The sequence below is a fragment of the Oncorhynchus mykiss genome, chromosome 16 (assembly GCF_013265735.2).
Source record: "Oncorhynchus mykiss isolate Arlee chromosome 16, USDA_OmykA_1.1, whole genome shotgun sequence".
NCBI classification, from domain to species: Eukaryota; Metazoa; Chordata; class Actinopteri; order Salmoniformes; family Salmonidae; genus Oncorhynchus; species Oncorhynchus mykiss.
This window is the reverse complement of record NC_048580.1, coordinates 24,584,447-24,610,090: the sequence shown is the minus strand read 5'-3', so window position 1 is coordinate 24,610,090 and position 25,644 is coordinate 24,584,447. Positions and strand designations below refer to the sequence as shown.

Sequence of the window (25,644 nt, the reverse complement as noted above, 5' to 3'; positions counted from 1 at the left end):
TCAAATATTATATAGTGTTACGAATCCCTTTTGGCCCGACAGTCTAGGGGGGGATGGTAATGAGACCAGTAACATAACTCATGCAATTCTAATAGTGACAAAGTAAAAGTGTGAACGAAATAACCAGAACAACTGAAATCTACCGTCAAACTCAAGGTTTATTTGAAAACACACGGTAATGGGGGGAGCAGGAAAAGGGGCTGAGCTGGACCCAAGGAAAGAAACAATAAGTATACAAAAACACCCCTAAGCTAGACTGGCTAGTACTTTAACAACAGCTAACTAACTAACCAAAAATACAGTGGGTGGTCCACCCAGTTCTAACTAGTGTATTTAACAAAGTTCACCTACGGGTAGTGTATGCCCATGGGCGACTTGTCTTGGTTTCCCCCTTTTCCCACCAGCAACAAACAAACACCATAACCAAAACGAGAGCGTGACCTACAGACATGGCATTTACAGAGAGATTGAGCTGTAGAGCAAACAACTGATGGGGTTTTTAAACCAAGGGAAAGGAACTGTGATAGGGTAGGAAACAGGAGGAGGTGTGTCTTCTGATTGATGATTGGATTGGTGACTGATTGGGGAGTGATGATTTTCACCTGTGAGGGGAGAAGGAGAGAAAAGAACACAGGACACACACAGGATAATGGTATCCGTAACACATAGCCTACGTGTTATTCCTTTATTACTGTACATAGTCAATTGTCAAAAATGCAGAATGATATTTGACAAAGGACTAATAAGAGTACTTTTTAATAAGAGTACTTTTTAATAAGAGTACTTGAAAAAGGACTGGCCAGGTGGTAACCTTCACTGTGAAGTGTGCTAGGCATCCCAACATTTGCGCTGCTTGCTTGCACTAATTGACTTTCCATTATGGATTTTTTTTTAAACTTTGAAATGTACAAATATTACAAAAATGTACAAGAAATATGTATTATTATAATGACCCTCTTTGTCACTATGTGTTACGTTCATTGACACGCATATGACAACCAGTGCCGGTCAGTGCCATTCAAGATGAGGGAGGACAATTTTTTTTAATGAGCATAGCCTTATTTCTATTACAGCATATTGGATGACTGTCATTCATATTCCATTCACCCAGTTCAATGTAACAGCAATAGATTTAGGGTACTACATGATACACACATTTTCCATATACCCATCATGAGGTTCAATGGAAGCATATGAATGAAAGTTTACAATGTCGGTACACACAGGTCGAGAGACAAATTTGAGGACACAGACAGTGACACATGCACACATTCAATAGCGCCTTGCGCACTCTTGCCTGCATCTAGCTGATATAGGATGTAATCATTAGTCCAACAGTTACAGACGAGAGTTTCTATTGGACAAATTCATGTTTATCCCTGTTTTGTTCAATTTACTTCCGTTTAAGAAATGTTTTTCAACAGAATAGGCGGAATGAATACACCCCTGATCACGTGTGAACACACAGGCAAGTTGTACTCGTTCTCGCATCTTTGCGCTCTCGTCCTCTCCCCCTTTCCCTTCGCTTGTGGAATTCAATGCACAACACATCAGCTGTATGTGACCAGGCTAAAAATCCTTTCCAAGCCACAACCTACATCGTTGTCACCATATTAGCTAAAGTAACGTCCTAGTCAACATAGCTGATATAACTAATGCGCTAGTAAACCCGCTACAATCATGCATTAACATTAGTGTACAATCAGCAAGCAGTTACATCGGCGGGCCAGGTGGCAATAAATTAGTAAAAACAAAAGCTTACCTTGACTTGGAAGAGTTTCAGGGTTGTGATGGATAGTCATAGCCAGCTAGCTAACATAGCATCCCTCTGCTTGAGCAGGGTGTTTCAGTAGGCCAAACGAGCTAGCTGCATTACTAGCTAAGTAATTGAAACTGAAAGTGAAAAAAAAAATGACAATCTCTATATATATTTCTCTCTTGCTTCTCATTCATTTTGGAGTAAATTAATTAGTTCAAAATTGTTAAATTATTATTTTTCTCTCTCTTTGAGTCAACTATTCACTACATTTTATGCCCTGCAGTGCTAGCAAGCTGCTTTCATTACTATATTCATTTTCTGATCCTTTGATTGGGTGCACAACATGTCAGTTCATGCTGCAAGAGCTTTGATAGGTTGGAGGACGTCCTCGGAAGTTATCATAATTACTGTGTAAGTCTATGGAAGTGAGTGAGAACCATGAGCCTCCTAGGTTTTGCATTGAAGTCAATGTACCCAGAGGAGGATGGAAGCTAGCTGTCCTTCAGCTACCCTACAGAGTGCTGTTGAGGCTACTGTAGACCTTTGCAAATTGTGTGTTTTAATCAATTATTTGGTGGCATGATTATATTTAGTATAGTTTTATCTAAAAAGGATAACTTTGAAATGTTTTAAATTATACTTTTATGATTTCAGTGAGGAGGATGGTCCTCCCCGTCCTCCTCTGAGGAGCCTCCACTGATGACAACATGGCGCAATCCACTCGACTGCCTTCATCATACAAACGCAAGTCACGTAACCTTATCCAAATACTACTTGGGTGGTGGGATGGCTCACCACTGCCATCTGCTGTATGGTAACTAAACTGCTCCATGGCACTCCATAATGCTTTGGAATATATATATCCTTGACTCTTGAGTTTGCTCATTCTGATATTTATTAATTTCTTTATTTTTACTTTTTGGATTATGTGTGTATTGTTTTGTGTTACTAGGTATTACTGCACTGTTGGATCTAGAAACACAAGCGTTTCGCCGCACCTGCGATAACATCTGCAAATCTGTGCATGCGACCAATAAACTTTGATTTGATTTGCATCAGGGGAATATTACATTTTCTAATTAGAAGAGTGTATTCAGTAAATACTCAGGAAGCAAGAAAATCGTATTATAGCATATAATAATGTTGAAACAGCTGAAACAGTTATCACACACATTGAAAGACAGATAAAAAAATCATGCTAGTGTTCAGGCAACATTATCAAAGTCACTCTTCTCCTTGAACATGTTCCCCTCAGTTATGTACTCTAATGCTTTCCAGTTTAGAATATTTCCAGGAGTGAAGGAATTTCCCTTAACATAAAAATCGAATTTGTCAAGGAGGGAGGACACTATCCCATAAGTGGACATTGGCCAGGTCCCCCACAAAGGACTGTAATCTATGAAAGCCCCACCCCATATGTGTATTGCTCTTAACCTAAAATAATACTTGGCTTTCCAGTTATAGAAATGTCCGAAGTAACAAACTTCCATGTACTTCACTTCCCATTTATCCAGAGTTGGGTCAGACCAGTGTAAGAGTCCCAGGTCCAGCAGATGGAGTTCCATTCATTCTTATTATCTGGCAACCTCAAGAAATCCAGTCCAGCTTCTTTGATGTGCACTCAGTATGCTCCCCTCACATATGGTTTGAACAACAGCAAATCCTTATCATGACGGGCCTGCCAGTGAGACAATGGACTGGCCTCTGCCAACCTCAGAGAAGAACCGCAAGCACACGGTCATAGCGGAAATGGGCGTCTGGATTTTAGCAGAGAGTTTCACATGGAAAGTGTCGCTCTCCAACAGGAACGAGAACACTGTCCCTGAGAAATTGGAAAGGGTGTGGAATTGATTACAACATGATATCATGTGTCAAACATAGCCTGAATTAGAGATCATCAACTAGATTCAGCCTTGGGACGATTTTCTGTTGAGTGTATTGTCAGGGAGCCGAAACTTAATTACAAACCATTTGTAGACTGCAAATTGACCGCAGGAAGCCCAAACATACAGTGCATTTGGAAAGTATTCAGACTCCTTGACTTTTTCCACATTTTGTTATGTTACAGCTTTATTCTAAAATGGATTCAAATGTTTTATCCCCCCCTCATCAATCTACACACAATACCTCATAATGACAAACCAAAAACAGGATTTAAGAAGTGTTAGCAAAGTCATTAAAAATAAAAAGCTGAAATATCACATTTACATAAGTATTCAGACCCTTTACTCAGTATTTGGTTGAAGCACCTTTGGCAGCGATTACAGCCTCGAGTCTTCTTGGGTATGACACTACAATCTTGGCATACCTGTATTTTGGGGAGTTTCTCCCATTCTTCTCTGAGGTCCTCTCAAGCTCTGTCAGGCTGAATGGGGAGCGTCACTGCACAGCTATTTTCAGGTTTCTCCAGATGTTCAATCTGGTTCAAGTCACTCAAGGTTAGAAGGTGAGCGCTCTGGAGCAGGTTTTCATCAAGGATCTCTCATTAATCTGCACCGTTCATCTTTCCCTTGATTCTGACGAGTCTCCCAGTCCCTGCCGCTGAAAAACATCCCCACGGTATGATGCTGCCACCACCATGCTTCACCAAAGGGATGGTAACAGGTTTCCTCCAGAAGTGACGCTTGGCATTCAGGCCAAATAGTTCAATCTTGGTTTCATCAGAACAGAGAATCTTGTTTCTCATGGTCTGCGAGTCTTTAGGTGGCTTTTGGCAAACTCCAAGCGGGCTGCCATGTGACTTTTACTAAGGAGTGACTTCTGTCTGGCCACTCTACCATAAATGCCTGATTGGTGGAGTGCTGCAGAGATGGTTGTCCTTCTGAAAGGTTCTTCCATCTCCACAGAGGAACTCTGGAGCTCCTTCAGTGTGACCACCTCCCTGACCAAAGCCATTCTCCCCTGATTGCTCAGTTTGCGGCCACTGTGTTCTTGGGGACCTTCAATGCTGTAGAAATGTGTTGGTGTCCTTCCCCAGATCTGTGCCTCGACACAATCTGGTCTCAAAGCTCTATGGACAATTCCTTCAAACTCATGGCTTTTGCTCTGACATGCACTGTCAACTGTGGGACCTTATATAGACATGTGTGTGCCTTTCCAAATCATGTCCAAACAATTGAGTTGACCAAAAGGTGGACTCCAATCAAGTAGAAACATCTCAAGGATGGTCAATGGAAACAGGATGTACCTAAGCTCAATTTTGAGTCTCATAGCAAAGGGTCTGAATACTTATGTAAATAAGTTACTTCTGTTTAAAATGTTTAATAAATTAGTAAACATTTCGAAAAACCGGTTTTTGCTTTGTGATTATGGAGCGTTGTTTGTAGATTGAAGAGGAAAAATATTTATTTAATCAATTTTAGAATAAAGCTGTAACATAAGAAAATGTGGAAAAGGTAAAGGGGTCTTTACACATTTAGGCTAGACACATTTAGGCTAGATACATTTAGGCTAGACACATTTAGGCTAGACACATTTAGGCTAGACACATTTAGGCTAGACACATTTAGGCTAGATACATTACTACCGTATAAATATTACAATTCCTAAGGCTATTGACAGGAGAAAAGACCTGTTATCGCAGTTATAAAATAAAGAATGATAAAAAATAGTGCTTTAGCGGAGACCAGACGTTTCTCCTCTTTCATTTAAAATGGATAATTAAGTTCTCCTGGACATGCTTATGCCTATCTGATTTTCTTTCAAATACAAATAGTGCTTCCATGTTCCAGAGAGCTCGAGACTTGTACCAATCTTCACAGGAATTTGTATGCTTTGAAAGGGAAATGAAGTCTGCCAAGTTTATGGAGGGAGGGAGTGGGCTTGGGGTATCCCCAGTCCAAATGTGCAGTCATATGGTGGTTGTTGGTCAGCTACTCTCATATCTCCCACTCATCGACTGAAGGGTTGAGCTCCCTCTTGTGTTACCTCTGGCAGCGTTTCTTTGCTAAATAACTTTCTCGGGTGTTCGCCTGTTTTATTACTCAAGATTCTTTATGACTTGCCTAGTTAAATAAAGGTTAAATATATATATATATTTTTTAATCTCCTTCATGCTTCTCTGGCCATCACGTCAGAAAACTCAAGGAGCTGATGGCCACGAGCGTGCTTGCTATCCATTTGGCGGAAACCAGCTAATAGTGTGCAACTGCAACCCACAATGCGGGCGTTCCTGCGTGGGTGGCGTTCTTGTTCCTGCATGAACACCCCTCCCTCAAGCACCCCACTGGTCTTGCATGAATGCACCCCCTTGAGCACAACATCTTCATGCTTGTGTGACACGTTTGAATGTGGGTCAAAAGGGGAATAAAAGTATTATGTGTTTTTCGCCCCCAACCTAATTTCTACCAGAATCCTCCTTCGGTAAAACAGTGACCGACAGGCGGGCGTGAAAGACATTGTCTACCGGTCGTCCCTACCCCGTGTACTGGCTATAGCTAGCTATTGTTGTCACCCTCTGCCGATTCTTTATCGGCAGTTGGAATCCAACATTATTTACATTATTGCCACCTACTGTATTGGATAGCTCCAGCCTCCCTCCTGTGCCGGAGTCATAGCTTAAAAATGGACCAATAAAAGTATAAAAGGGGGTTTCTGCAGATGCAGGAATGCCCACATTGAGGAATGTCCGAAATTGCGGGCGGGGGAATGCGGGAGTGCACCCTGGCACATTTTATTTTGCAGTGGATTGTTGCCACGTGCCTCATGCTAGCCTAGGCAGCCGCTAGTGGGCGCTATGGATCTCCACTATCATCTGTGCTCAGCTGGTAATACACTCATGTCCCCCGGCAACCAGGTTGTACATAGAACATCCTCCAAGGCCTCTAGACTAATTAGCCTACGAAAAGAGGGACAATTAGGCCAACGTCATTCCAAAAACAGTCCACTTCAGTTGTGATTTAGTTTATTTTTGTCAAGACCCGTGGTCCGTATTGACCCCGTTCTGTGTTCGGATGCAGAATGCGGACCGCCTATTGAGTATAGCTGTTGTATGCCTGGATTTGATCAGGAAGAGGCATGAGAGGTTAGCCTGGAGTTCCCATTATAACGATGCATTGTCCTAACAGGTTGTTTGTTTCCACAGGCTTCTGAGGCCATATGGAAGGGGGGGATTGGGAAGTGGGTGGGATGGCTTGGCAGAGGAGCTCCCATTTTGTGTATTCAGGGCCATGTTGATGTTGTTCCTCTTGTTTCAAACAAAGGAGGCCTGTAAATCTCTGAGGGCTTTACCTTCATACATGGAAATCAATTACTGAAGTATTCAACAATAGACCAGGGAATCAAAAAACCAGGAACCCTAAGAAGTGAGTTCAGAAATCCAGGGATGATGAGGGTGGATGGAAGTATGTGCTTGACCATGGGAATTTGAGTTATCGATGACTGTTAAATGGATAGTTCACCCAAATTACACAAATACATATCGGTTTCCTTACCCTGTAAGCAGTCTATGCTAAAAAGTTAGCATTTGGAGACAGTAGACAGGTACACAAAACCGAAGCATGGATTCCTGTCTTACCTTCCATAGACTGCTTACAGGGTAAGGAAACCAATATGTAATATTGTCATTTGTGTAAAGTACCTTTTAAAGCTGATGGGTATACCTCTGAAAAACTATAGTTACTGTAAACAATGAATAACAATCACAATATGAAAGTGAGGACACTAGGGCCATTCCCCCAAATACTTTGTTTTAATAGTTAGCTTCACAAACACATCTGACTGATATCATGTACAAACATCAACTGACAGAGCACATGTTACACTGCAGAGTAAATTTGACCGTTAACAGGACTTTGTTTTAAATAGGCCAATCCTTCTGCAGGGCATGCACACGCGCACATGTACACACCGACTATGAACACAACACAACAATTCAGATGACCACATTAACCAGTTAAAATATGTATTCGCAGAACGAAAATAATACAAAATAAATATTTGTCGATGACTACATACCATAGGATTGTACTAGAGAGGACTTAATGTGTGTATTTTGATAGATATGTTTCATTACTTGACAGCCCACATCACACACAACCACCGATATGAACCAAAGAGAGTGTTGTTTTCATCACATGAGTTTGAGGGTAGAATAGGCTTCAAACCTAGCATTTAAAATAATATATGTGTAAGTACTACAGTATAATAAACAACAATACAGTTGCTGCGAGTTAGGGGCAAGTAAATGAGTACAGTACAGTAACCAATAGAAAGGCATTTTATGTTTTGATTTAAATATCGCTCTGCCTGCTCCTCAACGGAGCGGGTTCAGAAAATACAGTCAAATCAAACTGCTCCTGAACATGTCCCCATAATCTCCCCCATCTCAATTTGGTCATATCCTTAGCAGGAAGCATCTGTTATGATTTCCTCTTGACACGGTCACGCTAATAGCTAGATCATGCTGCACAAAACAATATATACAGGGAGAGCCACAACACACAGAGGACATTCTCTTTGAATAGATACACCAGAACATTTTACACCAGTCACATTGAGGGAATGCCATAGGATGCCATAGGATGCCAGAGAATAAAACTTGACAGTGTTGCTACTTTGTCACCGACCCATCGTTTGTTCTCTTCACCACTTTCACAAAATTGTATGATGTTAGTACCAGCAGTGCTACGGGATAGCATCATTACATACACATGTTGTCAACAGCTGTCATTACATAGCCATGCGTTTTGGAATAAACACTCCATGACCATCTTTCATATGAATGAAGAGCGACTGATAAGCTCATGGGTGAAACGCGACAACACACAATATGTAGCAACTTCTTATGGCATCGCGGAAGGAAGGAGGGAGTTTCGTGAAAATGGAAAAACAACAACAACACTTCACAACATTGCGAGGCTGGAGTGGGGCAAAGAGGAGCGTAGACACACAACTCACGAAACCGACACGTCACAACATGGCTCCTAGAGGGGGTAAGAGAGCTGCAGTTTGGGGGGTCCATGCAGAAACGTTTATAGAGGGAAAAGTCTGGGGGTGGGGGGGTGGGAGGGGGTGTTGGTCTGGGATTTGTCAGGGATGTGGCCGAGCTGGTTTACTCGTCAAATCGCCCCTCCAGGATGCTCTCGAAGGAGAAGGGGACGAACTTGAAGCCCTGCCCCGTGTAGAACTTATTCTGGAACTCCACCCTAAAAAAAGAGACAAAAAGGACCGCAAAAGATCAGAGGTTTATTGAACAGGTCGATGGAGTTTTGGGACGAGGCCTCGAGCCAGCCGCCACAACACAAAACAAAGAAATGGTTGCCTCTCGAATGTCAAGACCAATTACAAATGATCATAGTCAATTATGATACTTCGTCCAACATTTCCTGGACATGAGTCAAAAAGCCTCAAATAAACTTGGACGGTCTTTGGACGGCACCATTATACCACATTTCGGGCTTTAACGAGCAGCATGTTCCTTCCTCAGTTACGAGGCCAGATGCTTGGCAGTAACACCATCTCCTCTCTGAATGAGAACAAACCTTAAAGAAGAAACATTTTAAATCGTGGAACAACTGCTGTCCCTACTTCGCTTTCAAGCTGGATTGTCCTACCGACAGTAGCTGAATATCTATTCAACTGGCTGAAAGCAACATACACAGCATCATCCACTTGCTGACAACTGGTGAGAAGCCAAGTGAAGTCAACTTCTTTTTTTGTGCTTACCCAACATTATTTACATTAAGAAAATGATAAAATGGCTTTTTAACAAGTGGAACACTTCCATTTGCATTTGATTTAAATAACCTGATGTTATACTGCTAAGCTACATGTAGCTAGCCACTTGTCGATCATCCCTTTCTCCAGAGAGGGGGTGGGGGGGGGGTGGGGGGGGCAGTATCTTGCCAGTGACTGAGGCTGCACTTCATTCCCTCTCTCCTCTGTCCTCGTTCACTCCTCTGGCAGATCTGAGATGCATGGATGGGTGGAAGGAAGCAATAGCTCCAACTAGTTTCCATCATACTGATTTCCCACAGTTCTATAAAATCTGCCAAGGGAAGTAAGCAAGGGCAGATGGATTAAGATAATGATAATCAATTGCACACAAGGTTCAACTGAAATCGTACTTCCGCTTTTAACCCTTTTTCCACATTTTGTTATGTTACAGCCTTTTTCTAAAATGGATTCCAAAAATGTTTTTCCTCATCAATCTACACACAATACCCCATAATGACAAAGTGAAAACAGGTTTTTAGAAATCTTTTCAAATTTACTAAAAATAAAAAACAGAAATACCTTATTTACATAAGTATTCAGGCCCTTTGCTATGAGACTCGAAATTGAGCTCAATTGTACGGAATTGTCCGTAGAGCTCCGAGACAGGATTGTGTAGAGGTACAGATCTGGGGAAGGGTACCAAAACATTTCTGCAGCATTGAAGGTCTCCAAGAACACAGTGGCCTCCTGTGTTCTTGGAGACAACCAAGACTTTTCCTAGAGTTGGCCTCCTCGCCAAATTGAGCAATCGGAGCAGAAGGGCCTTGGTCAGGTTGGTGACAAAGAAAATTTGTAACATGCGCTGAATACAACAGGTTACTGTGAAATGCTTACAAACCCTTTACCAACAGTGCAGTTCAAGGAAGAGTTAAGAAAATATTTACCAAATAAACTGAAGTAAAAAAGAATAAAATAGTAGCAAAATAAAATAACAATAACTAGGCTATACACAGGGGATACCGGTATCGAGTCAGTGTGCGGGGGGGGGGGGGGGGGGGGGGGGCAATTTGTACATGTAGGTCCTGGATGGCAGGAAGCTTGGTCCTGGATGGCAGGAAGCTTGGCCCCAGTGATGTACTGGGCCGTACGCACTATCCCCTGTAGCGCCTTGCGGTCAGATGCCGAGCAGTTGCCATTCAAGATGCTCTCAATGGTGCAGCTGTAGAACTTCTTGAGGATCTGGGGACCCATCCCAAATATTTTCTGTCTCCTGAGGGGGCAAATGTGTTGTTGTGCCCTCTTCAGGACTGTGTTGCTGTGTTTGGACAATGATAGTTCGTTAGTGATGTGGACACCAAAGAACTCTCGACCTGCTCCACTACAGCTCCGTCGATGTGAATGGGGGCCTGTTCGTCCCTCCTTTTCCTGTAGTCCACAATCAGCTCCTTTGTCTTGCTCACATTGAGGGAGAGGTTGTTGTCCTGGCACCACACTGCCAGGTCTCTGACCTCATCCCTATAGGCTGTCTCATCGTTATCGGTGAACTTAATGATGGTGTTGGAGTCGTGTTTGGCCAAGCAGTCGTGGGTGAACAGGGAGTACAGGAGGGGACTGAGCACACACCCCTTAGGGGCCCAAGTGTTGGGGATAAGCACGTCAGGAAGTCCAGGATCCAGTTGCAGAGGGAGGTGTTTAGTCCCGGTGTCCTTAGCTTAGTGATGAGCTTTGTGGGCACTATGGTGTTGAACGCTGAGCTGTAGTCAATGAACAGCATTCTCACATAGGTGTTCCTTCTGTCCAGGTGGGAAAGGGCAACGTGGAGTGCGATTGAAATTGCATCATCGGTGGATCTGTTGGGGCGGTATGTGAATGGGAGTGGGTCTAGGGTATCTGAGATAATGCTGTTGATGTGAGCCATGACCAGCCTTTCAAAGCACTTCATGGCTACCGACGTGAGTGCTACGGGGCGATAATCATTTAGGCAGGTTACCTTCGCTTCCTTGGGGACAGGGACTATGGTGTTCTGCTTGAAACATGTAGGTATTACAGACTCGGTCAGGGAGAGGTTAAAAATATCAGTGAAGACACTTGCCAGTTGGTCCACGCATGCTCTGAGTACATGTCCTGGTAATCCGTCTGGCCCCGCGGCTTTGTGAATGTTGACCTGTTTAAAGGTCTTGCTCACATCGGCTACCATCACACAGTCGTCCGCAACAGCTGGTGCTCTCATACATGCTTCAGTGTTGCTTGCCTCGAAGCGAGCATAAAAGGCATTTAGCTCGTCTGGTAGGCTCGTGTCACTGGGCAGCTCACGTCTCGGTTTCTCTTTGTAGTCCGAAATAGTTTTCAAGCCCTGCCACATCCAACGAGTGTCAGAGCCGGTGTAGTAGGATTACATCTTAATCCTGTATTGACGCTTTGCCTGTTTGATGGTTCATCTGAGGTCTTATAAACGTCCAGATTAGTGTCCTGCTCCTTGAAAGCGGCAGCTCTAGCCTTTAGCTCGATGCGGATGTTGCCTGCAATCCATAGCTTTTGGTTGGGATATGTTTGTTCGGTCACTGTGGGGACGTCGTCGTCGATGCACTTATTGACGAAGCCGATGAGGTGGTATACTCCTCAATGACATTGGATGAATCCCGGAACATATTCCAGTCTGTGCTAGCAAAACAGTCCTGTAGTGTAGCATCCATGTCACCTGACTACTTACGTATTGAGCAAGTCACTGGTACTTCCTGCTTTAGTTTTTGCTTGTAAGCAGGAAAACTTGGAGGATAGAATTATGGTCAGATTTGCCATATGGAGGGCGAGGGAGAGCTTTGTAAGCGTCTCTGTGTGTGGAGGTAAGGTGGTGTAGAGTTTTTTTCCTCTGGTTGCACATGTGACATGCTGGTAGTAATCAGGTAAAACGGTTTTAAGTATTCCTGCATTGAAGTACCCAGTCACTAGGACCGCCACTTCTGGGTGAGCATTTTCTTGTTTGCTTATGGCCTTATACAGCTCGTTGAGTGCGGTCTTAGTGCCAGCAGCGGTTTGTGGTGGTAAAAAGACGGCTACGAATAATATAGATGAGAACTCTCTTGATAGATAGTGTGGTCTACAGCTTATCATAAGGTACTCTACCTCAGGCGAGCAATACCTCCAGACTTCTTTAATATTAGACATCGCGCATCATCTGTTATTGACAAATAGACACACACCCCTGCCCCTCGTCTTACCAGACGTATCTTCTCTGTATCTTCGCTGTAGTCGCAGCCAAAGGTGCGTCAACAAAGTACTGAGTAAAGGGTCTGAATACTTATGTAAACGTGAAAAACGGTTATTGCTTTGTCATTGTTGGGTATTGTGTGTAGATTAATGAGGGGAAAAAACGATTTAATACATTTAAGAATAAGGAATAAGAATAAGGCTGTAATGTAACAAAATCTGGAAAAAGTCAACGGGTCTGAATACATTTTGAATGCACTGTACATACACATACTGTACATGCAGTACACATTCAGTGCCTTCAGAAAGTATTCATACCCCTTGACTTTTTCCACATTTGTTGTGTTACAGCCTGAATTTAAAACGTATTAAATTGAGATTCTGTGTCACTTACACACAATACCCCATAATGTCAAAGTGGAATTATGTTTTTAGAAATGTTTACAAATTAAAAATGAAAAGCTGAAATGTATTGAGTCAATATATATTCAATTATTTTGTTATGGCAAGCCTAAATAAGTTGAGGAGTAAAAATGTACTTAAAAAGTCACATAATAAGATGCATGGACTTAACTCTGTTTGCAATAATAGTGTTAACATGATTTTTAAATGACTACACCCCCTCTGTAGCCCACATATACAATTATCTGTAAGGTCCTTAAGTCGAGCAGTGCATTTTAAACACAGATACCACCACAAAGACCAGGGAGATTTTTCTACAAGAGCAGACATTGAATATCCCTAAAACTCAAGGCCAAATATACACTGGAGTTGCTTACCAAGACGACATTGAATGTTCCTGAGTAGCCTAGTTACAGTTTTGACTTCAATTGTCTTGAAAATCTATGGCAAATGGCAATGATCAACAACCAACTTGACAGAGCTTGACAAATGTTTTAAAGAATAATGGATAAATATTGTACAATCCAGGTGTGCAAAGCTCTTAGAGACCCAGAAAGACTCACAACTGTAATCTCTGCCAAAGGTAATTCTAACATGTTTTGACTCAGGGGTTTGAATACCTACAGTGCCTTGCGAAAGTATTCGGCCCCCTTGAACTTTGCGACCTTTTGCCACATTTCAGGCTTCAAACATAAAGATATAAAACTGAAGAATCAACAACAAGTGGGACACAATCATGAAGTGGAACAACATTTATTGGATATTTCAAACTTTTTTAACAAATCCAAAACTGAAAAATTGGGCGTGCAAAATTATTCAGCCCCCTTAAGTTAATACTTTGTAGCGCCACCTTTTGCTGCGATTACAGCTGTAAGTCGCTTGGGGTATGTCTCTATCAGTTTTGCACATCGAGAGACTGACATTTTTTCCCATTCCTCCTTGCAAAACAGCTCGAGTTCAGTGAGGTTGGATGGAGAGCATTTGTGAACAGCAGTTTTCAGTTCTTTCCACAGATTCTCGATTGGATTCAGGTCTGGACTTTGACTTGGCCATTCTAACACCTGGATATGTTTATTTTTGAACCATTCCATTGTAGATTTTGCTTTATGTTTTGGATCATTGTCTTGTTGGAAGACAAATCTCCGTCCCAGTCTCAGGTCTTTTGCAGACTCCATCAGGTTTTCTTCCAGAATGGTCCTGTATTTGGCTCCATCCATCTTCCCATCAATTTTAACCATCTTCCCTGTCCCTGCTGAAGAAAAGCAGGCCCAAACCATGATGCTGCCACCACCATGTTTGACAGTGGGGATGGTGTGTTCAGGGTGATGAGCTGTGTTGCTTTTACGCCAAACATAACGTTTTGCATTGTTGCCAAAAAGTTACATTTTGGTTTCATCTGACCAGAGCACCTTCTTCCACATGTTTGGTGTGTCTCCCAGGTGGCTTGTGGCAAACTTTAAACAACACTTTTTATGGATATCTTTAAGAAATGGCTTTCTTCTTGCCACTCTTCCATAAAGGCCAGATTTGTGCAATATACGATTGTTGTCCTATGGACAGAGTCTCCCACCTCAGCTGTAGATCTCTGCAGTTCATCCAGAGTGATCATGGGCCTCTTGGCTGCATCTCTGATCAGTCTTCTCCTTGTATGAGCTGAAAGTTTAGAGGGATGGCCAGGTCTTGGTAGATTTGCAGTGGTCTGATACTCCTTCCATTTCAATATTATCGCTTGCACAGTGTTCCTTGGGATGTTTAAAGCTTGGGAAATCTTTTTGTATCCAAATCCGGCTTTAAACTTCTTCACAACAGTATCTCGGACCTGCCTGGTGTGTTCCTTGTTCTTCATGATGCTCTCTGCGATTTTAACCGACCTCTGAGACTATCACAGTGCAGGTGCATTTATACGGAGACTTGATTACACACAGGTGGATTGTATTTATCATCATTAGTTATTTAGGTCAACATTGGATCATTCAGTGATCCTCACTGAACTTCTGGAGAGAGTTTGCTGCACTGAAAGTAAAGGGGCTGAATAATTTTGCACGCCCAATTTTTCAGTTTTTGATTTGTTAAAAAAGTTTGAAATATCCAATAAATGTCGTTCCACTTCATGATTGTGTCCCACTTGTTGTTGATTCTTCACAAACAAATACAGTTTTATATCTTTATGTTTGAAGCCTGAAATGTGGCAAAAGGTCGCAAAGTTCAAGGGGGCCAAATACTTTCGCAAGGCACTGTATCTTATCAAGATAGTGTTTTATATTCCACGAATTAACAAAAATATAGAGAATTTTTCTTCCTCTTTGACATTGCAGAGTATTTTGTGGCGATCGTTGACAAAGATGTTACAATTAAATTCATTTTCATCCCACATTGTAACACAACAAAATGTGGAAAAAGTCAAGGGGTGTGAATACTTTCTAAAAGCACTGTACATGGACAGGTTGCGGGGGGCTGACACACTGGGTGCCCAGGGAGCTGTTGTTGTGGGGAGTTAAGTGTTTTGCTCAAGGGCAGGCAATGGCGTCTAGGATCTGATAACAGCAACCTTCCTGTTGCCAGCTCTCACCTTCCGGTGGCTGTCTCGCCTCTCGAACCGCTTAGGTTACCTGCCGCCTAGGGGGCAACGTCCTGGAATGGAACGTCGTATCAGAGCGGTGGGTGACCAAATATGGCCAAAATAAGCACAGTATCCAGAGGCAGACGATCAGATGAGACCCTTCACGTCTTAACATTCCCCTCCTCATCTACACTGGAACTGGAACCCAACCAGATATTAAAATGACATTCATTATGAGAGATTACATTTATTCTCAAATAAGATAATCTTGGAGGTTTGTGGTATTTTTCATATGGCACCAGGACCAGAAACATCAATGGTGCATGCTTCGAATGATATAGGCTATGGACGTTATTGTCAGAATCATCGGTAAACCCAGACCAATGTGACGTACACTGACCACCTTTACATAATGACTCTGGTCTTTGTGCACCCAAAAACTAATTTTTTCTATCCTCCTCTGCTGGACAATTTAGAAGTTCACTTCAATGTTTACATGTTCAGTCAAGTTTTTAATTTATTTATTTATTTTTATGTTCAGTCAAGTTACCGAAAGCCAAGGTGAGAAACTTCAGAGTTAAACGAACAAGGTCAGGCTCTGGTATAGTCACTCTTTCTGGGGTGTGTCCCAAATGGCATCATATTCCTTATATAGTGCACAATTTTTGACCAGAGACCTATGGGCCCTGGTCATAAGTACTGCAGAGCACTATGTAGGGAATAGGGTGCCATTTGGAACGCAGCCTGATGTCTTGATGCATTGAAAAAACAAAGAGTGGATTCCCAATTCCCGCTCCTCCTCTCCGGCCTCAGCTGACAGCCATACGAGGGAAGCACGGGAAGTGCCAAGGAATGTCCCACCGCCACAGCAAATATTTAGCTGTCAGAGTTGAGAGGGCAGCATTTAACGGCCCAATGCAGTCAATGACTTGATTTTCCTGTGTTTTATTTACAGTATATTTCCACACTATGATGTTGGAATAATACTGTGAAATTGTGAAAATTATGATAATGCCATTTTAGTGTAAGAGCTGTTTGAAAAGACTGTCTGAAATTTCAACCTGTTTTAGTGGGATAGAGTTTTGGTCTGCCCGGTGACATTTTCATTTACTATATATATATATACATATATATTCAGTTTCATTTACTATATATATATATATATATATATATATATATATATATATATATATATATATATATATATATATATATATATATATTCTCATCAGCTGTAGTACAATATGATACAAAACATAGAAAAACAAAACTTTTTCTGCACTGGGCCTTTAATATATTTAGCTGGGCCCTGGTCAAAAGTAGTGCACTATAGGAAATAGGTTGCCATTTTGAATGCACCCATTATTTATGTGAGGTGGTCTACATAGCATTTCCCTGGAGGCCATTTTGAGGAGCTGATAAACTGACTGATGTTTGGGAGAGAGAGCGGTATGGCACTGCACCATTCCAACACTGACAGACTACAGTACAAAGGCAGGCAAGCAGGCGTAAGACATTAGGCTTATACTGGCATCCAACAAAAACACACTCTCCTATACCTCATTTCACAACCATGAGGTAAGATGGTCATTAGTGCTTAATAGCCAGTGCCAGACGAGGAAGGTTTTAAGAAAATAAACCCAACTCTGTACGTAACATGCCAAAAACCTTTACCTAAGAAAGATAGACCACTAACAAAGTAAAAAAGAATGATAATGAGTTTTTTGTTTATTTAGTTTTCCAATTCTTAAAAATATCACCTCTCGCCTGTCTACCTACAGTATATGTCTATTTGGTTACACTGCGCAGAGCTATTTTTCCACATGACCTCTATCACTGGAAAACTCAGGGGGAAAAGGACACTTTGGAGAAAGTGAAAAATGGAGTATCGCATGAAGACTGGACAGTTAGTCTGCATCCCAAATGGTACCCTATTCCCGACACATGGGCCTTGGTCAAAAGTAGTGGATTATGTAGGGAATAGGATACCATTTGGGATGCAGCCAAGATAGACTGTGGGGGCTGTGAACTGGATCATCAGTCAGTGGCACACTCCCCTCTGCTAAGGCACTGGATTCACTCCGTGAGTCTTTACCCATCACATTCCACACTCCACTCCACCTCCCGACCATGTGTGCTCTCCTGTGAGTTTACACGAAAACAGATGAGCAGATCCCAAGGTATCTGAACAGCATCAATTTGGAGGTTGCACAGGGCCATGGATACGGTATACAGAGTCTGTCATTGTGTGTGTGTGTAATGTGTGTGTGTGTGTGCGTGTGGGGGTGTCTGTGAGCGTGTGTAATGTGTGTGTGTGTGTGTCTGTGTGTGTGTGTGTGGGTGTCTGTGAGCGTGTGTAATGTGTGTGTGTGTGTGGGTGTCTGTGAGTGTGTGTAATGTGTGTGTGTGTGTGTGTGTGTGTCTGTGAGCGTGTGTAATCTGTGCGTGTGTGTGTAATGTGTGTGTGTGTGTGGGGGTGTGTAATGTGTGTATGTGTGTAGGGGTGTGTAATGTGTGTGTGTGTGTAATGTGTGTGTGTGTGGGTGTCTGTGAGCGTGTGTAATGTGTGCGTGTGTGTGTAATGTGTGTGTGTGTGGGGGGGTGTGTAATGTGTGTGTGTGTGTAATGTGTGTGTGTGTGGGTGTCTGTGAGCGTGTGTAATGTGTGTGTGTGTGTGGGTGTCTGTGAGCGTGTGTAATGTGTGTGTGGGTGTCTGTGAGCGTGTGTAATGTGTGTGTGTGTGGGTGTCTGTGAGCGTGTGTGTGTGTGTGTGGGTGTGTAATGTGTGTGTGTGTGAGTGTGTAATGTGTGTGTGTGTGAGTGTGTAATGTGTGTGTGTGTGTGGGTGTCTGTGAGCGTGTGTAATGTGTGTGTATGTGTGTATGTGTGTGTGTGTAATGTGTGTGTGTGGGTGTCTGTGAGCGTGTGTAATGTGTGTGTGTGTGTAATGTGTGTGTGTGTGTAATGTGTGTGTGTGTGTAATGTGTGTGTGTGTGTAATGTGTGTGTGTGTGTGTGTGTGTAATGTGTGTGTGTGTGTGTGTGTGTAATGTGTGTGTGTGTGTGTGTGTGTGTGTGTGTGTGTGTGTGTGTGTGTGTGTGTAATGTGTGTGTGCAGACGTAGAGTGTCTTCAGAAAGTATTAACACATTTACTTAACACGTCACAAAATAAGTTGCATGGATTCACTCTGTGGGCAATAATAGTGTTTTATATGATTTTTGAATGGCTACCTCATCTCTGCACACCACACATATAAGTATCTGTAAAGTCCCTCAGTCGAGCAGTGAATTTCAAACACAGATTCGACCACAAAGACCAGGGAGGTTTTTGCAAAAGAAGGGCACCTATTAGTAGATGGGTAAAAAAAAAAGACAGACATTGAATATTCCTTTTGAGCATGGTGAAGTTATTAATTACAGTTTGGATGGTGTATCAGTACACCTAGTCACTACAAAGACACAGGTGTCCTTCCTAACTCAGTTGCTGGAGAGGAAAGAAACCGCTCAGGGATTTCTCCATGAGGCCAAAGTTGACTTTAAAACAGTTACAGAGTTGAATGGCTGTGATAGGAGGAAACTGAGGATGGATCAACAACATTGCAGTTACTCCACAATTCTAACCAAAATGACTTAGTCAAACGAAGGAAGCTTTTACAGAATAAAATATTCCTAAATATGCATCCTGTTTGCAACAAGGCACTAAAGTAATACTGCAAAAAATGTGGCAAAGCAATTAACTTTTTGTCCTGAATACAAAGTGTTATGTTTGGGGTGAGTGTTTCAGGATAAAAAATAAATAGAATTGAGTGAAGCACAGGCAAAATCCTAGAGGAAAACTTGGTTCAGTCTGCTTTCCACCAGGCACTGGGAAATTAATTAACCTTTCAGAAGGACAATAACCTAAAACACAAGGCCAAATCTACACTGGAGTTGCTTATGAAGAAGACAGTGAATGTTCCTGAGTGGCCGAGTTACAGTTTTGATTTAAATCTACTTGAAAATCTGTGTCAAAACCTGAAAAAATTGTTGTCTAGCAATGATCAACAACCAATATGACAGAGCTTGAAGAATTATGAAAAGAATAATGGGCAGGTGTGGAAAGTTCTTAGAGACGCACACAGAAAGACGCTAAAGTATTGCTTCTACAAAGTATTGACTCAGGGGTGTGAATATTTCTGTATTTCATTTTCAATCAATTTGCTAAAATTTCTAAAAACAAGTTTTCACTTTGTCATTATGGGGTATTTTGTGTAGATGGGTGAGAGGGGGGAAAAAAACGATTTAATCAATTTTGAATTCATGCTGTAACACAATCAAAAATGTGTAATAAGTGAAAGGGTAAGAATACTTTCTGAAGGCACTGTATGTGTAGTGTGTACGTGCGTGTTTGAGACTCACCAGTGGAGACGGAGCGCGTGCAGGAAGGCGGACAGGCCTTCCATGATGAGCAGGATGCACACGGTGAGCATGGCGAAGGCCGCGAAGATGATTGACAGGCCGAAGAAGCCGCCTCCGCTCCTGGAGGATAGGCCCAGGTGCATCACCATCGTCCAAAGCACCTCCGACAGCTCTGTGGATAGAGAGAGAGAAAGAAGGAAAGAAAAAAAAGAAAGATAGAAAGGGGAAAGAGAGGTAGAAAGAGACAGACGGGAGATAGGGAGGTGAGAAGTGAGCGATGTAAGGCGTTCATTCCACCAGTAGGTCGTTATCCACCAATTAGTGTCAACCCTCTTGCCATGTAGTATGTGCATGATTGAGTAAGTGAGAGATAGAAAAGAACCGTATTGCATGTGCACTATGCTTGTGTTATGAGTGCGTGCCTACTCGTTGTGTGTGTGCGCGCGCATGTATTTCTAGGTGCACAGAGTACGTAGTTACATGCACGTGCACAGTATATTCACCTGTGTGTAGTGTGTGTGTGCAGTGTGTGGGTAACACTCACGTGCATGGGCCAGACTGAGGGCCCAGAGTCGCAGGTAGGAGGCAGTGTTGGAGATGCAGCCCAGGCAGTATTCTATGGTGTGGATGGCCTGGTGGACCGCCACATCTCCAAAGTCAAACTGCAGAGAGAGGAGGTGCTCATCAGGGATGTGTTCTAAGATCAATGCTCCTTCCATTGGAACAGCATGTGCACTAAGACCTACTGCCATTCCGATGGAAACTAGATGTCTACTATTAACAATGGTCATTCCACTGGAAGCTACACAGATCTAGGCTATGGTCATGGTCAGTAGGAACAAAACAGAAAAAAAAGGATTTGAAAGAGAGTAAAAAGGAAAGAAACAGGGAGGTACCACCTGAGCTTGTCTAATAAAAACACAGATTTTTGTTTTCCATTGCAAAAAGGTTTTGTTACAGTGTGCCCTGCTGAACATGACTCTGGCTGGTGCTGTTCAAATTCACTTTACAGTTGACTGTAAGTATGCTGTAATTCCATACTGAGTGAATTGTACCTCAAGAGGTTGCTTTATCTAATCTATCCACAACTACCGGTAATGTGGCTTTCTTCCCTTGCGTATGAGATGTGAAAAACATGAGAATCAAAATCATTCAGTTTAGCTTGGCAAGGGCAAGGCTTCCTTTTTCCATCCCTCTCTTTTGTCCTTCGATCTGCTCACAGTTCACGGAAAAGCCAGCGCTGGCTCTCATTGTTCTACTTGAAAAGGGCTTCCAACGTGATTCGCTAAGAAAAACAACACTACTGCACAGTACATGTTGCAATGGCAAATGTAAGAAGCTGAATAGCTCAGATATTGGTTTTCATCCAACATCCAGATATCAATAGCAAAACATTACAGCAACAATAAAATCATGCCTTTTTGATATCTCAATGCACATTGGTGGGGATGGATGGACTGAGGATTGGTGAGAAAGGAGATGCAGAGAAAAATAAAAAGTGAGCAATCAGATGGTATGGCTAAATGTTAGTTAATGAAAGGGAATCCAATCAAAACTGTTTTTTGATGCACTTGCCTTGCCTTGCTACACACATACACGCATACACACACACACATGCTGTCCCGCCACCCACAACCCGCCAACCCCTCTTTACGCTACTGCTACCCTCTGTTCATCATATATGCATTGTCACTTTAACCATATTTACATGTACATACTACCTCAATCCGCCTGACTAACCGGTGTCTGTGTGTAGCCTTGCTACTGTTATAGCCTCGCTACTGTATATAGCCTCGCTACTGTTTTTCACTGTCTTTTTACTGTTGTTTTTATTTCTTTACTTACCTATTGTTCACCCAATACCTTTTTTGCACTATTAGTTAGAGCCTGTAAGTAAGCATTTCACTGTAAGTGCTACACCTGTTGTATTCGGCACACGTGACAAATAAACTTTGATTTGATTTGATGCACACACACGTCATTCTTGGGTGGTTGACAGAGAGTGGGTAGGTAGGCAGGTTGGGTAAACAGACAGGGCACAGAATACTGTCATTGGGGACAGGCAGACGCACAGCATGCCGGGATGCACGGCCTGGCTCTTACCGGTTCCTCCTCTGCATGCTTGAAAGTAAGCAGAGGTCAAAGGTTAGTGGCAGGGTTCAGGAAGCAATTTGTTATATGACTACCGTGATGGCAAAAAATGATCACAAAAAAATGAATAGCATGCATTACATAACATTCTATGGCGCTTTGCGACAACATAATAACAGTTTTAGTTAATCCAGCATTTTGCTAAATGTTTAAACGTTCAGAAAAGGTGCCAGAGAATGTCTGGTTGGCCTTCCAGTGAATCATTACTTTAAAAGATGCTCCCAACACCCACAATGAAATTATATCATCTTGGACACAGTACACATTTCATAGTAGTTGTAGTTTGTATTACAGAACAAGCCAGCAATTTTGTTGTAAACATACAAACCTTTTCATAAGAAATCATCAAAGTATACTCTTATTGGACTATCAAGTACACTTTCTCTGTAAAAAACAAACCTCTTACCAGGATATATAATGTAACATTAGGCCTACATGAAAAACCCCAGAACCTCTGACTCAGAAACAATATTTTCCAAATTCCATTCCCTGATGCAATGACTCACTGAGGCTGGTTCTCATGCAAAATCACCTCACTGTTTACTTTTCTGAACCCACTGGAAACAGAAAATCCATTTCTTATCTCTTCCATTCCATCCCCCCTGCCCTCACTTGTACCCCCCCCCCCCCCCCTTCACTCAATAACACACAGAAAGAAGCGCTGCTATTTGAAACACACGTCTAAGAGGAAGACGATGTAACGAAGCTACGTAGTGAGGGTACATTAATGGGTTTTATGTAGCTGCGACAGGTTATAGCAAGTCATTGCTGCTGCATAAGGAATAGAGTGAAGCAGTATGTGCTGTAGTCTACAAAGATACCACAAATTCTGTAAAAAGGTCCACAGACTCATCCCTTTAAAAGGGTTTCAAATGGTTTGAGAGAAAGATCCAGAGGAAGAGCTATACTGTAGTTATGAATGAGAGGTTTTAAAAGGTGTGATAAAGAACGGGATGATTTCAAATGAGAGAGGGGAACGAAGTGCTTTCTAATGAGAAAGAGATACAACGTTTGAAAGGGAGAAAGGTCATAATACATGTTTAAGAATGGCAGAAGGAAGTAAGGTCCGAAGTGGGAAGATATTCGATTCTATTCTAAGCTGAGAGAAAACCAGATGATAGATATTTTTTTTAAATTAACTTTCAGTCTGAAATTATGGTACTTCAGAGCCAAAATGTCAGAAAGGTACGTGGTCAGTTAACCCCTTGGCTCACCTCGTCTCCGTCCTCAGAGTGCTGTGAGAGCGCGTCGTGGTCCATGATACCAGCTTCGTCCTCCGTGGGCCCGTTGCCCACCCGCACCCCTCCGAATTTCTGTGTGCCCTGTTGGGTGAGTCCGGTTGATGAGGACACGCCTGTTTGCTCTAAAGATTGCTCTAGATTCTCTGCAGGGCATTCTTCCCTCTTCTGTGACTAGATACAAAAGCCACAAGATCTGTGTCTGGCTTAAAGCACGCCTTGGGGTGTTATGTTTCCGTTTGGCACTTAGGGGGGCACCCAACAAGCAGATTGATATAAAAACAATATGTAAAATATATGTAAAATACATGTAAAAATGTTAATCATGTATGCAAAATACATGTAAAATATATGGAAAAAAAGACATGGAAAATATATGTCAAATATTTAAAATTATGGGGAATATTGTACAAATTGGAGACTTGTTAGGTGCCACTAATATGCCAAACAAGCAAAGCTAGCCCTGTGTTAATCAAATAACAAAATAAATATTTTTTACATGCAGCTAAATTATTTCTAATCTCTTTGTAATCTTTTATCAAAATATAGCAAAGTAAATATACTTGTTTTACTTCACAGATTTTCCAAGGCATGCTTTAAAGCATCATTGTATGGCAAAACACAACCAAGCACAACATTACAGAAATAAAACATACAGTCCATAGAAACGAAAGGCCACGAAAAAAGCGAAAGAAAACGACAACAGGTTCTCAAAAACAGGTAATCAACTAGAGTCGTAAAGGTTAAAGGTCAGATCTGATGAACATACCAGGTGCTTTTTCCACAGGTGCTGGCGCCGAAGCACCATAGTTTTCACTATCAGCATACAGGGAACACATGCAAGGGCAATCAGCACCAAAACAATCTGGATCCCCATCTATAGATTCAAAACAGAGAGAACGTTAACAGACAACATTTTGGGGACATGGAGCCTTATCAGCGACATAGGCTAACTCGCTCTCCGGGACCCTGGCTGCGCCCCCAATAGCCTAAAATAGTGACCACCTTTCCCGTTCCTTTGATTGCACTGGTGTGAGCGAGAGAGAGAGAGAGAGAGAGAGAGAGAGAGGGAGGGGGTAAAAGTGTTGAAAAGCTGAAAGGGTCGTAACAGGCACACCTCAAGGGTCTATCTTCTCATCTGTTAAGTTCTTTCTGATGGGAGCAGACAAAGGAAAGAAGACGAGGAAATTAAGTCACTTTTTGAGTCACTATTGAGATGCAGCCCCATATGCCACTGGGCATCAAAGAGACCAGAGTAGCTAGGAGAGACCGAGGGATGGAGGGAAGGGTCCCCCGGTCACACCTGTCCCCGGTAGAGAGGCTTATTGGTGACGTCGCCGTAGTTGAAGAGACACATGTTGATGAAGGCAATGAGGAGGCTGGGCGCGTCCTTGGAGGTGAAAGCGTCGTAGGCCGTCCACTTGTAGAAGACCAGGATAATGAGGTAGCCGAACAGGCTGGCCATGAAGACAATCTCAGGGATGAAGCCCAGGAAGATGTTCAGGGGCTTCTTGAAGTACCTGGCCCACAGTAAGAGAAAATAAAATATGAGAAGAGGAGAAGAGAATAACATTATTGACCATTACGTTTTCATGAATGAACCTTTTGTCTTTGGCACTCTGGTTTACAGGTAAAAGGTCAAAACGGACATCCAGACCACATACAGCATTAAACACAGAGGGGTACGTACAGGTGGTTGAACAGGCTGAGAGAGACGCCAAACATCATGTGGATCACTCCCAGGATCACAGACATCTTCATCTTGAAGGAGTTAAGGAAGGTCAACTTGTTGGTGGCAATGTTCCAGATCTGAAGATCACAAAGAAGAGGCGTAGATAAAGAGCTCTCATTGTCGAGATGACTCCCGGTAAGTGCAGACAGATAGACAGACACAGAGAAACAGAGGAACGGACAATATAACAGTTCAGACAGACAGACTGACTGGGCAGACAGACTTACCGGGTCTATACCCAGTGGATAGGGGCCATTGAAGACACCCGGCACGGCTGGGTCCAGCTGCAGCACCTTATTTTCATTGAGAGTTTCAAACCTAGATATATTATAGACAATTGAAGTGAACAATTTGTAGAGCGTTGCTATCATTGACAGACAGTATACATAAAGGGGGTTCTAGTATGCATTGCTGGAAAGTGCACCAATATTAGATTTTAAAAAGCCTGGTATAATAAATGAAGTGCCCTGTAATATACCCCAGATGGAACTTTCAATAAATCAGATTTTGTATATAAATAAATAAAGACTTGCTAAATGTC

The 25,644-nt window shown here is 42.4% G+C and overlaps 1 protein-coding gene and 1 pseudogene across 3 annotated transcripts in view; both read right to left on the bottom strand.

Annotated features, from left to right (window-relative positions):
- Positions 1-2,879: 2,879 nt before the first annotated feature.
- On the bottom strand, positions 2,880-4,027 carry LOC110491695 (annotated as a pseudogene).
- A 3,385-nt stretch (positions 4,028-7,412) lies between these two features.
- Positions 7,413-25,644, bottom strand: part of LOC110491694 (V-type proton ATPase 116 kDa subunit a1) — a 39,894-nt gene continuing 21,662 nt past the window's right edge. For 2 of the 3 annotated variants that reach the window (XM_021565331.2, XM_021565332.2), the window contains exons 14-22: positions 25,331-25,421; positions 25,062-25,180; positions 24,675-24,891; positions 24,141-24,248; positions 23,348-23,545; positions 22,086-22,103; positions 20,527-20,644; positions 19,983-20,154; positions 7,413-8,904 (exon numbers count right to left, since the gene is read on the bottom strand). In XM_021565331.2, coding sequence (XP_021421006.2) covers positions 8,811-8,904; positions 19,983-20,154; positions 20,527-20,644; positions 22,086-22,103; positions 23,348-23,545; positions 24,141-24,248; positions 24,675-24,891; positions 25,062-25,180; positions 25,331-25,421 — 1,135 coding nt within the window. In that variant the 3' untranslated portion in view covers positions 7,413-8,810. The remainder of the gene's footprint in view (positions 8,905-19,982; positions 20,155-20,526; positions 20,645-22,085; positions 22,104-23,347; positions 23,546-24,140; positions 24,249-24,674; positions 24,892-25,061; positions 25,181-25,330; positions 25,422-25,644) is intronic. The other variant, XM_021565333.2, reaches the window with a different exon arrangement.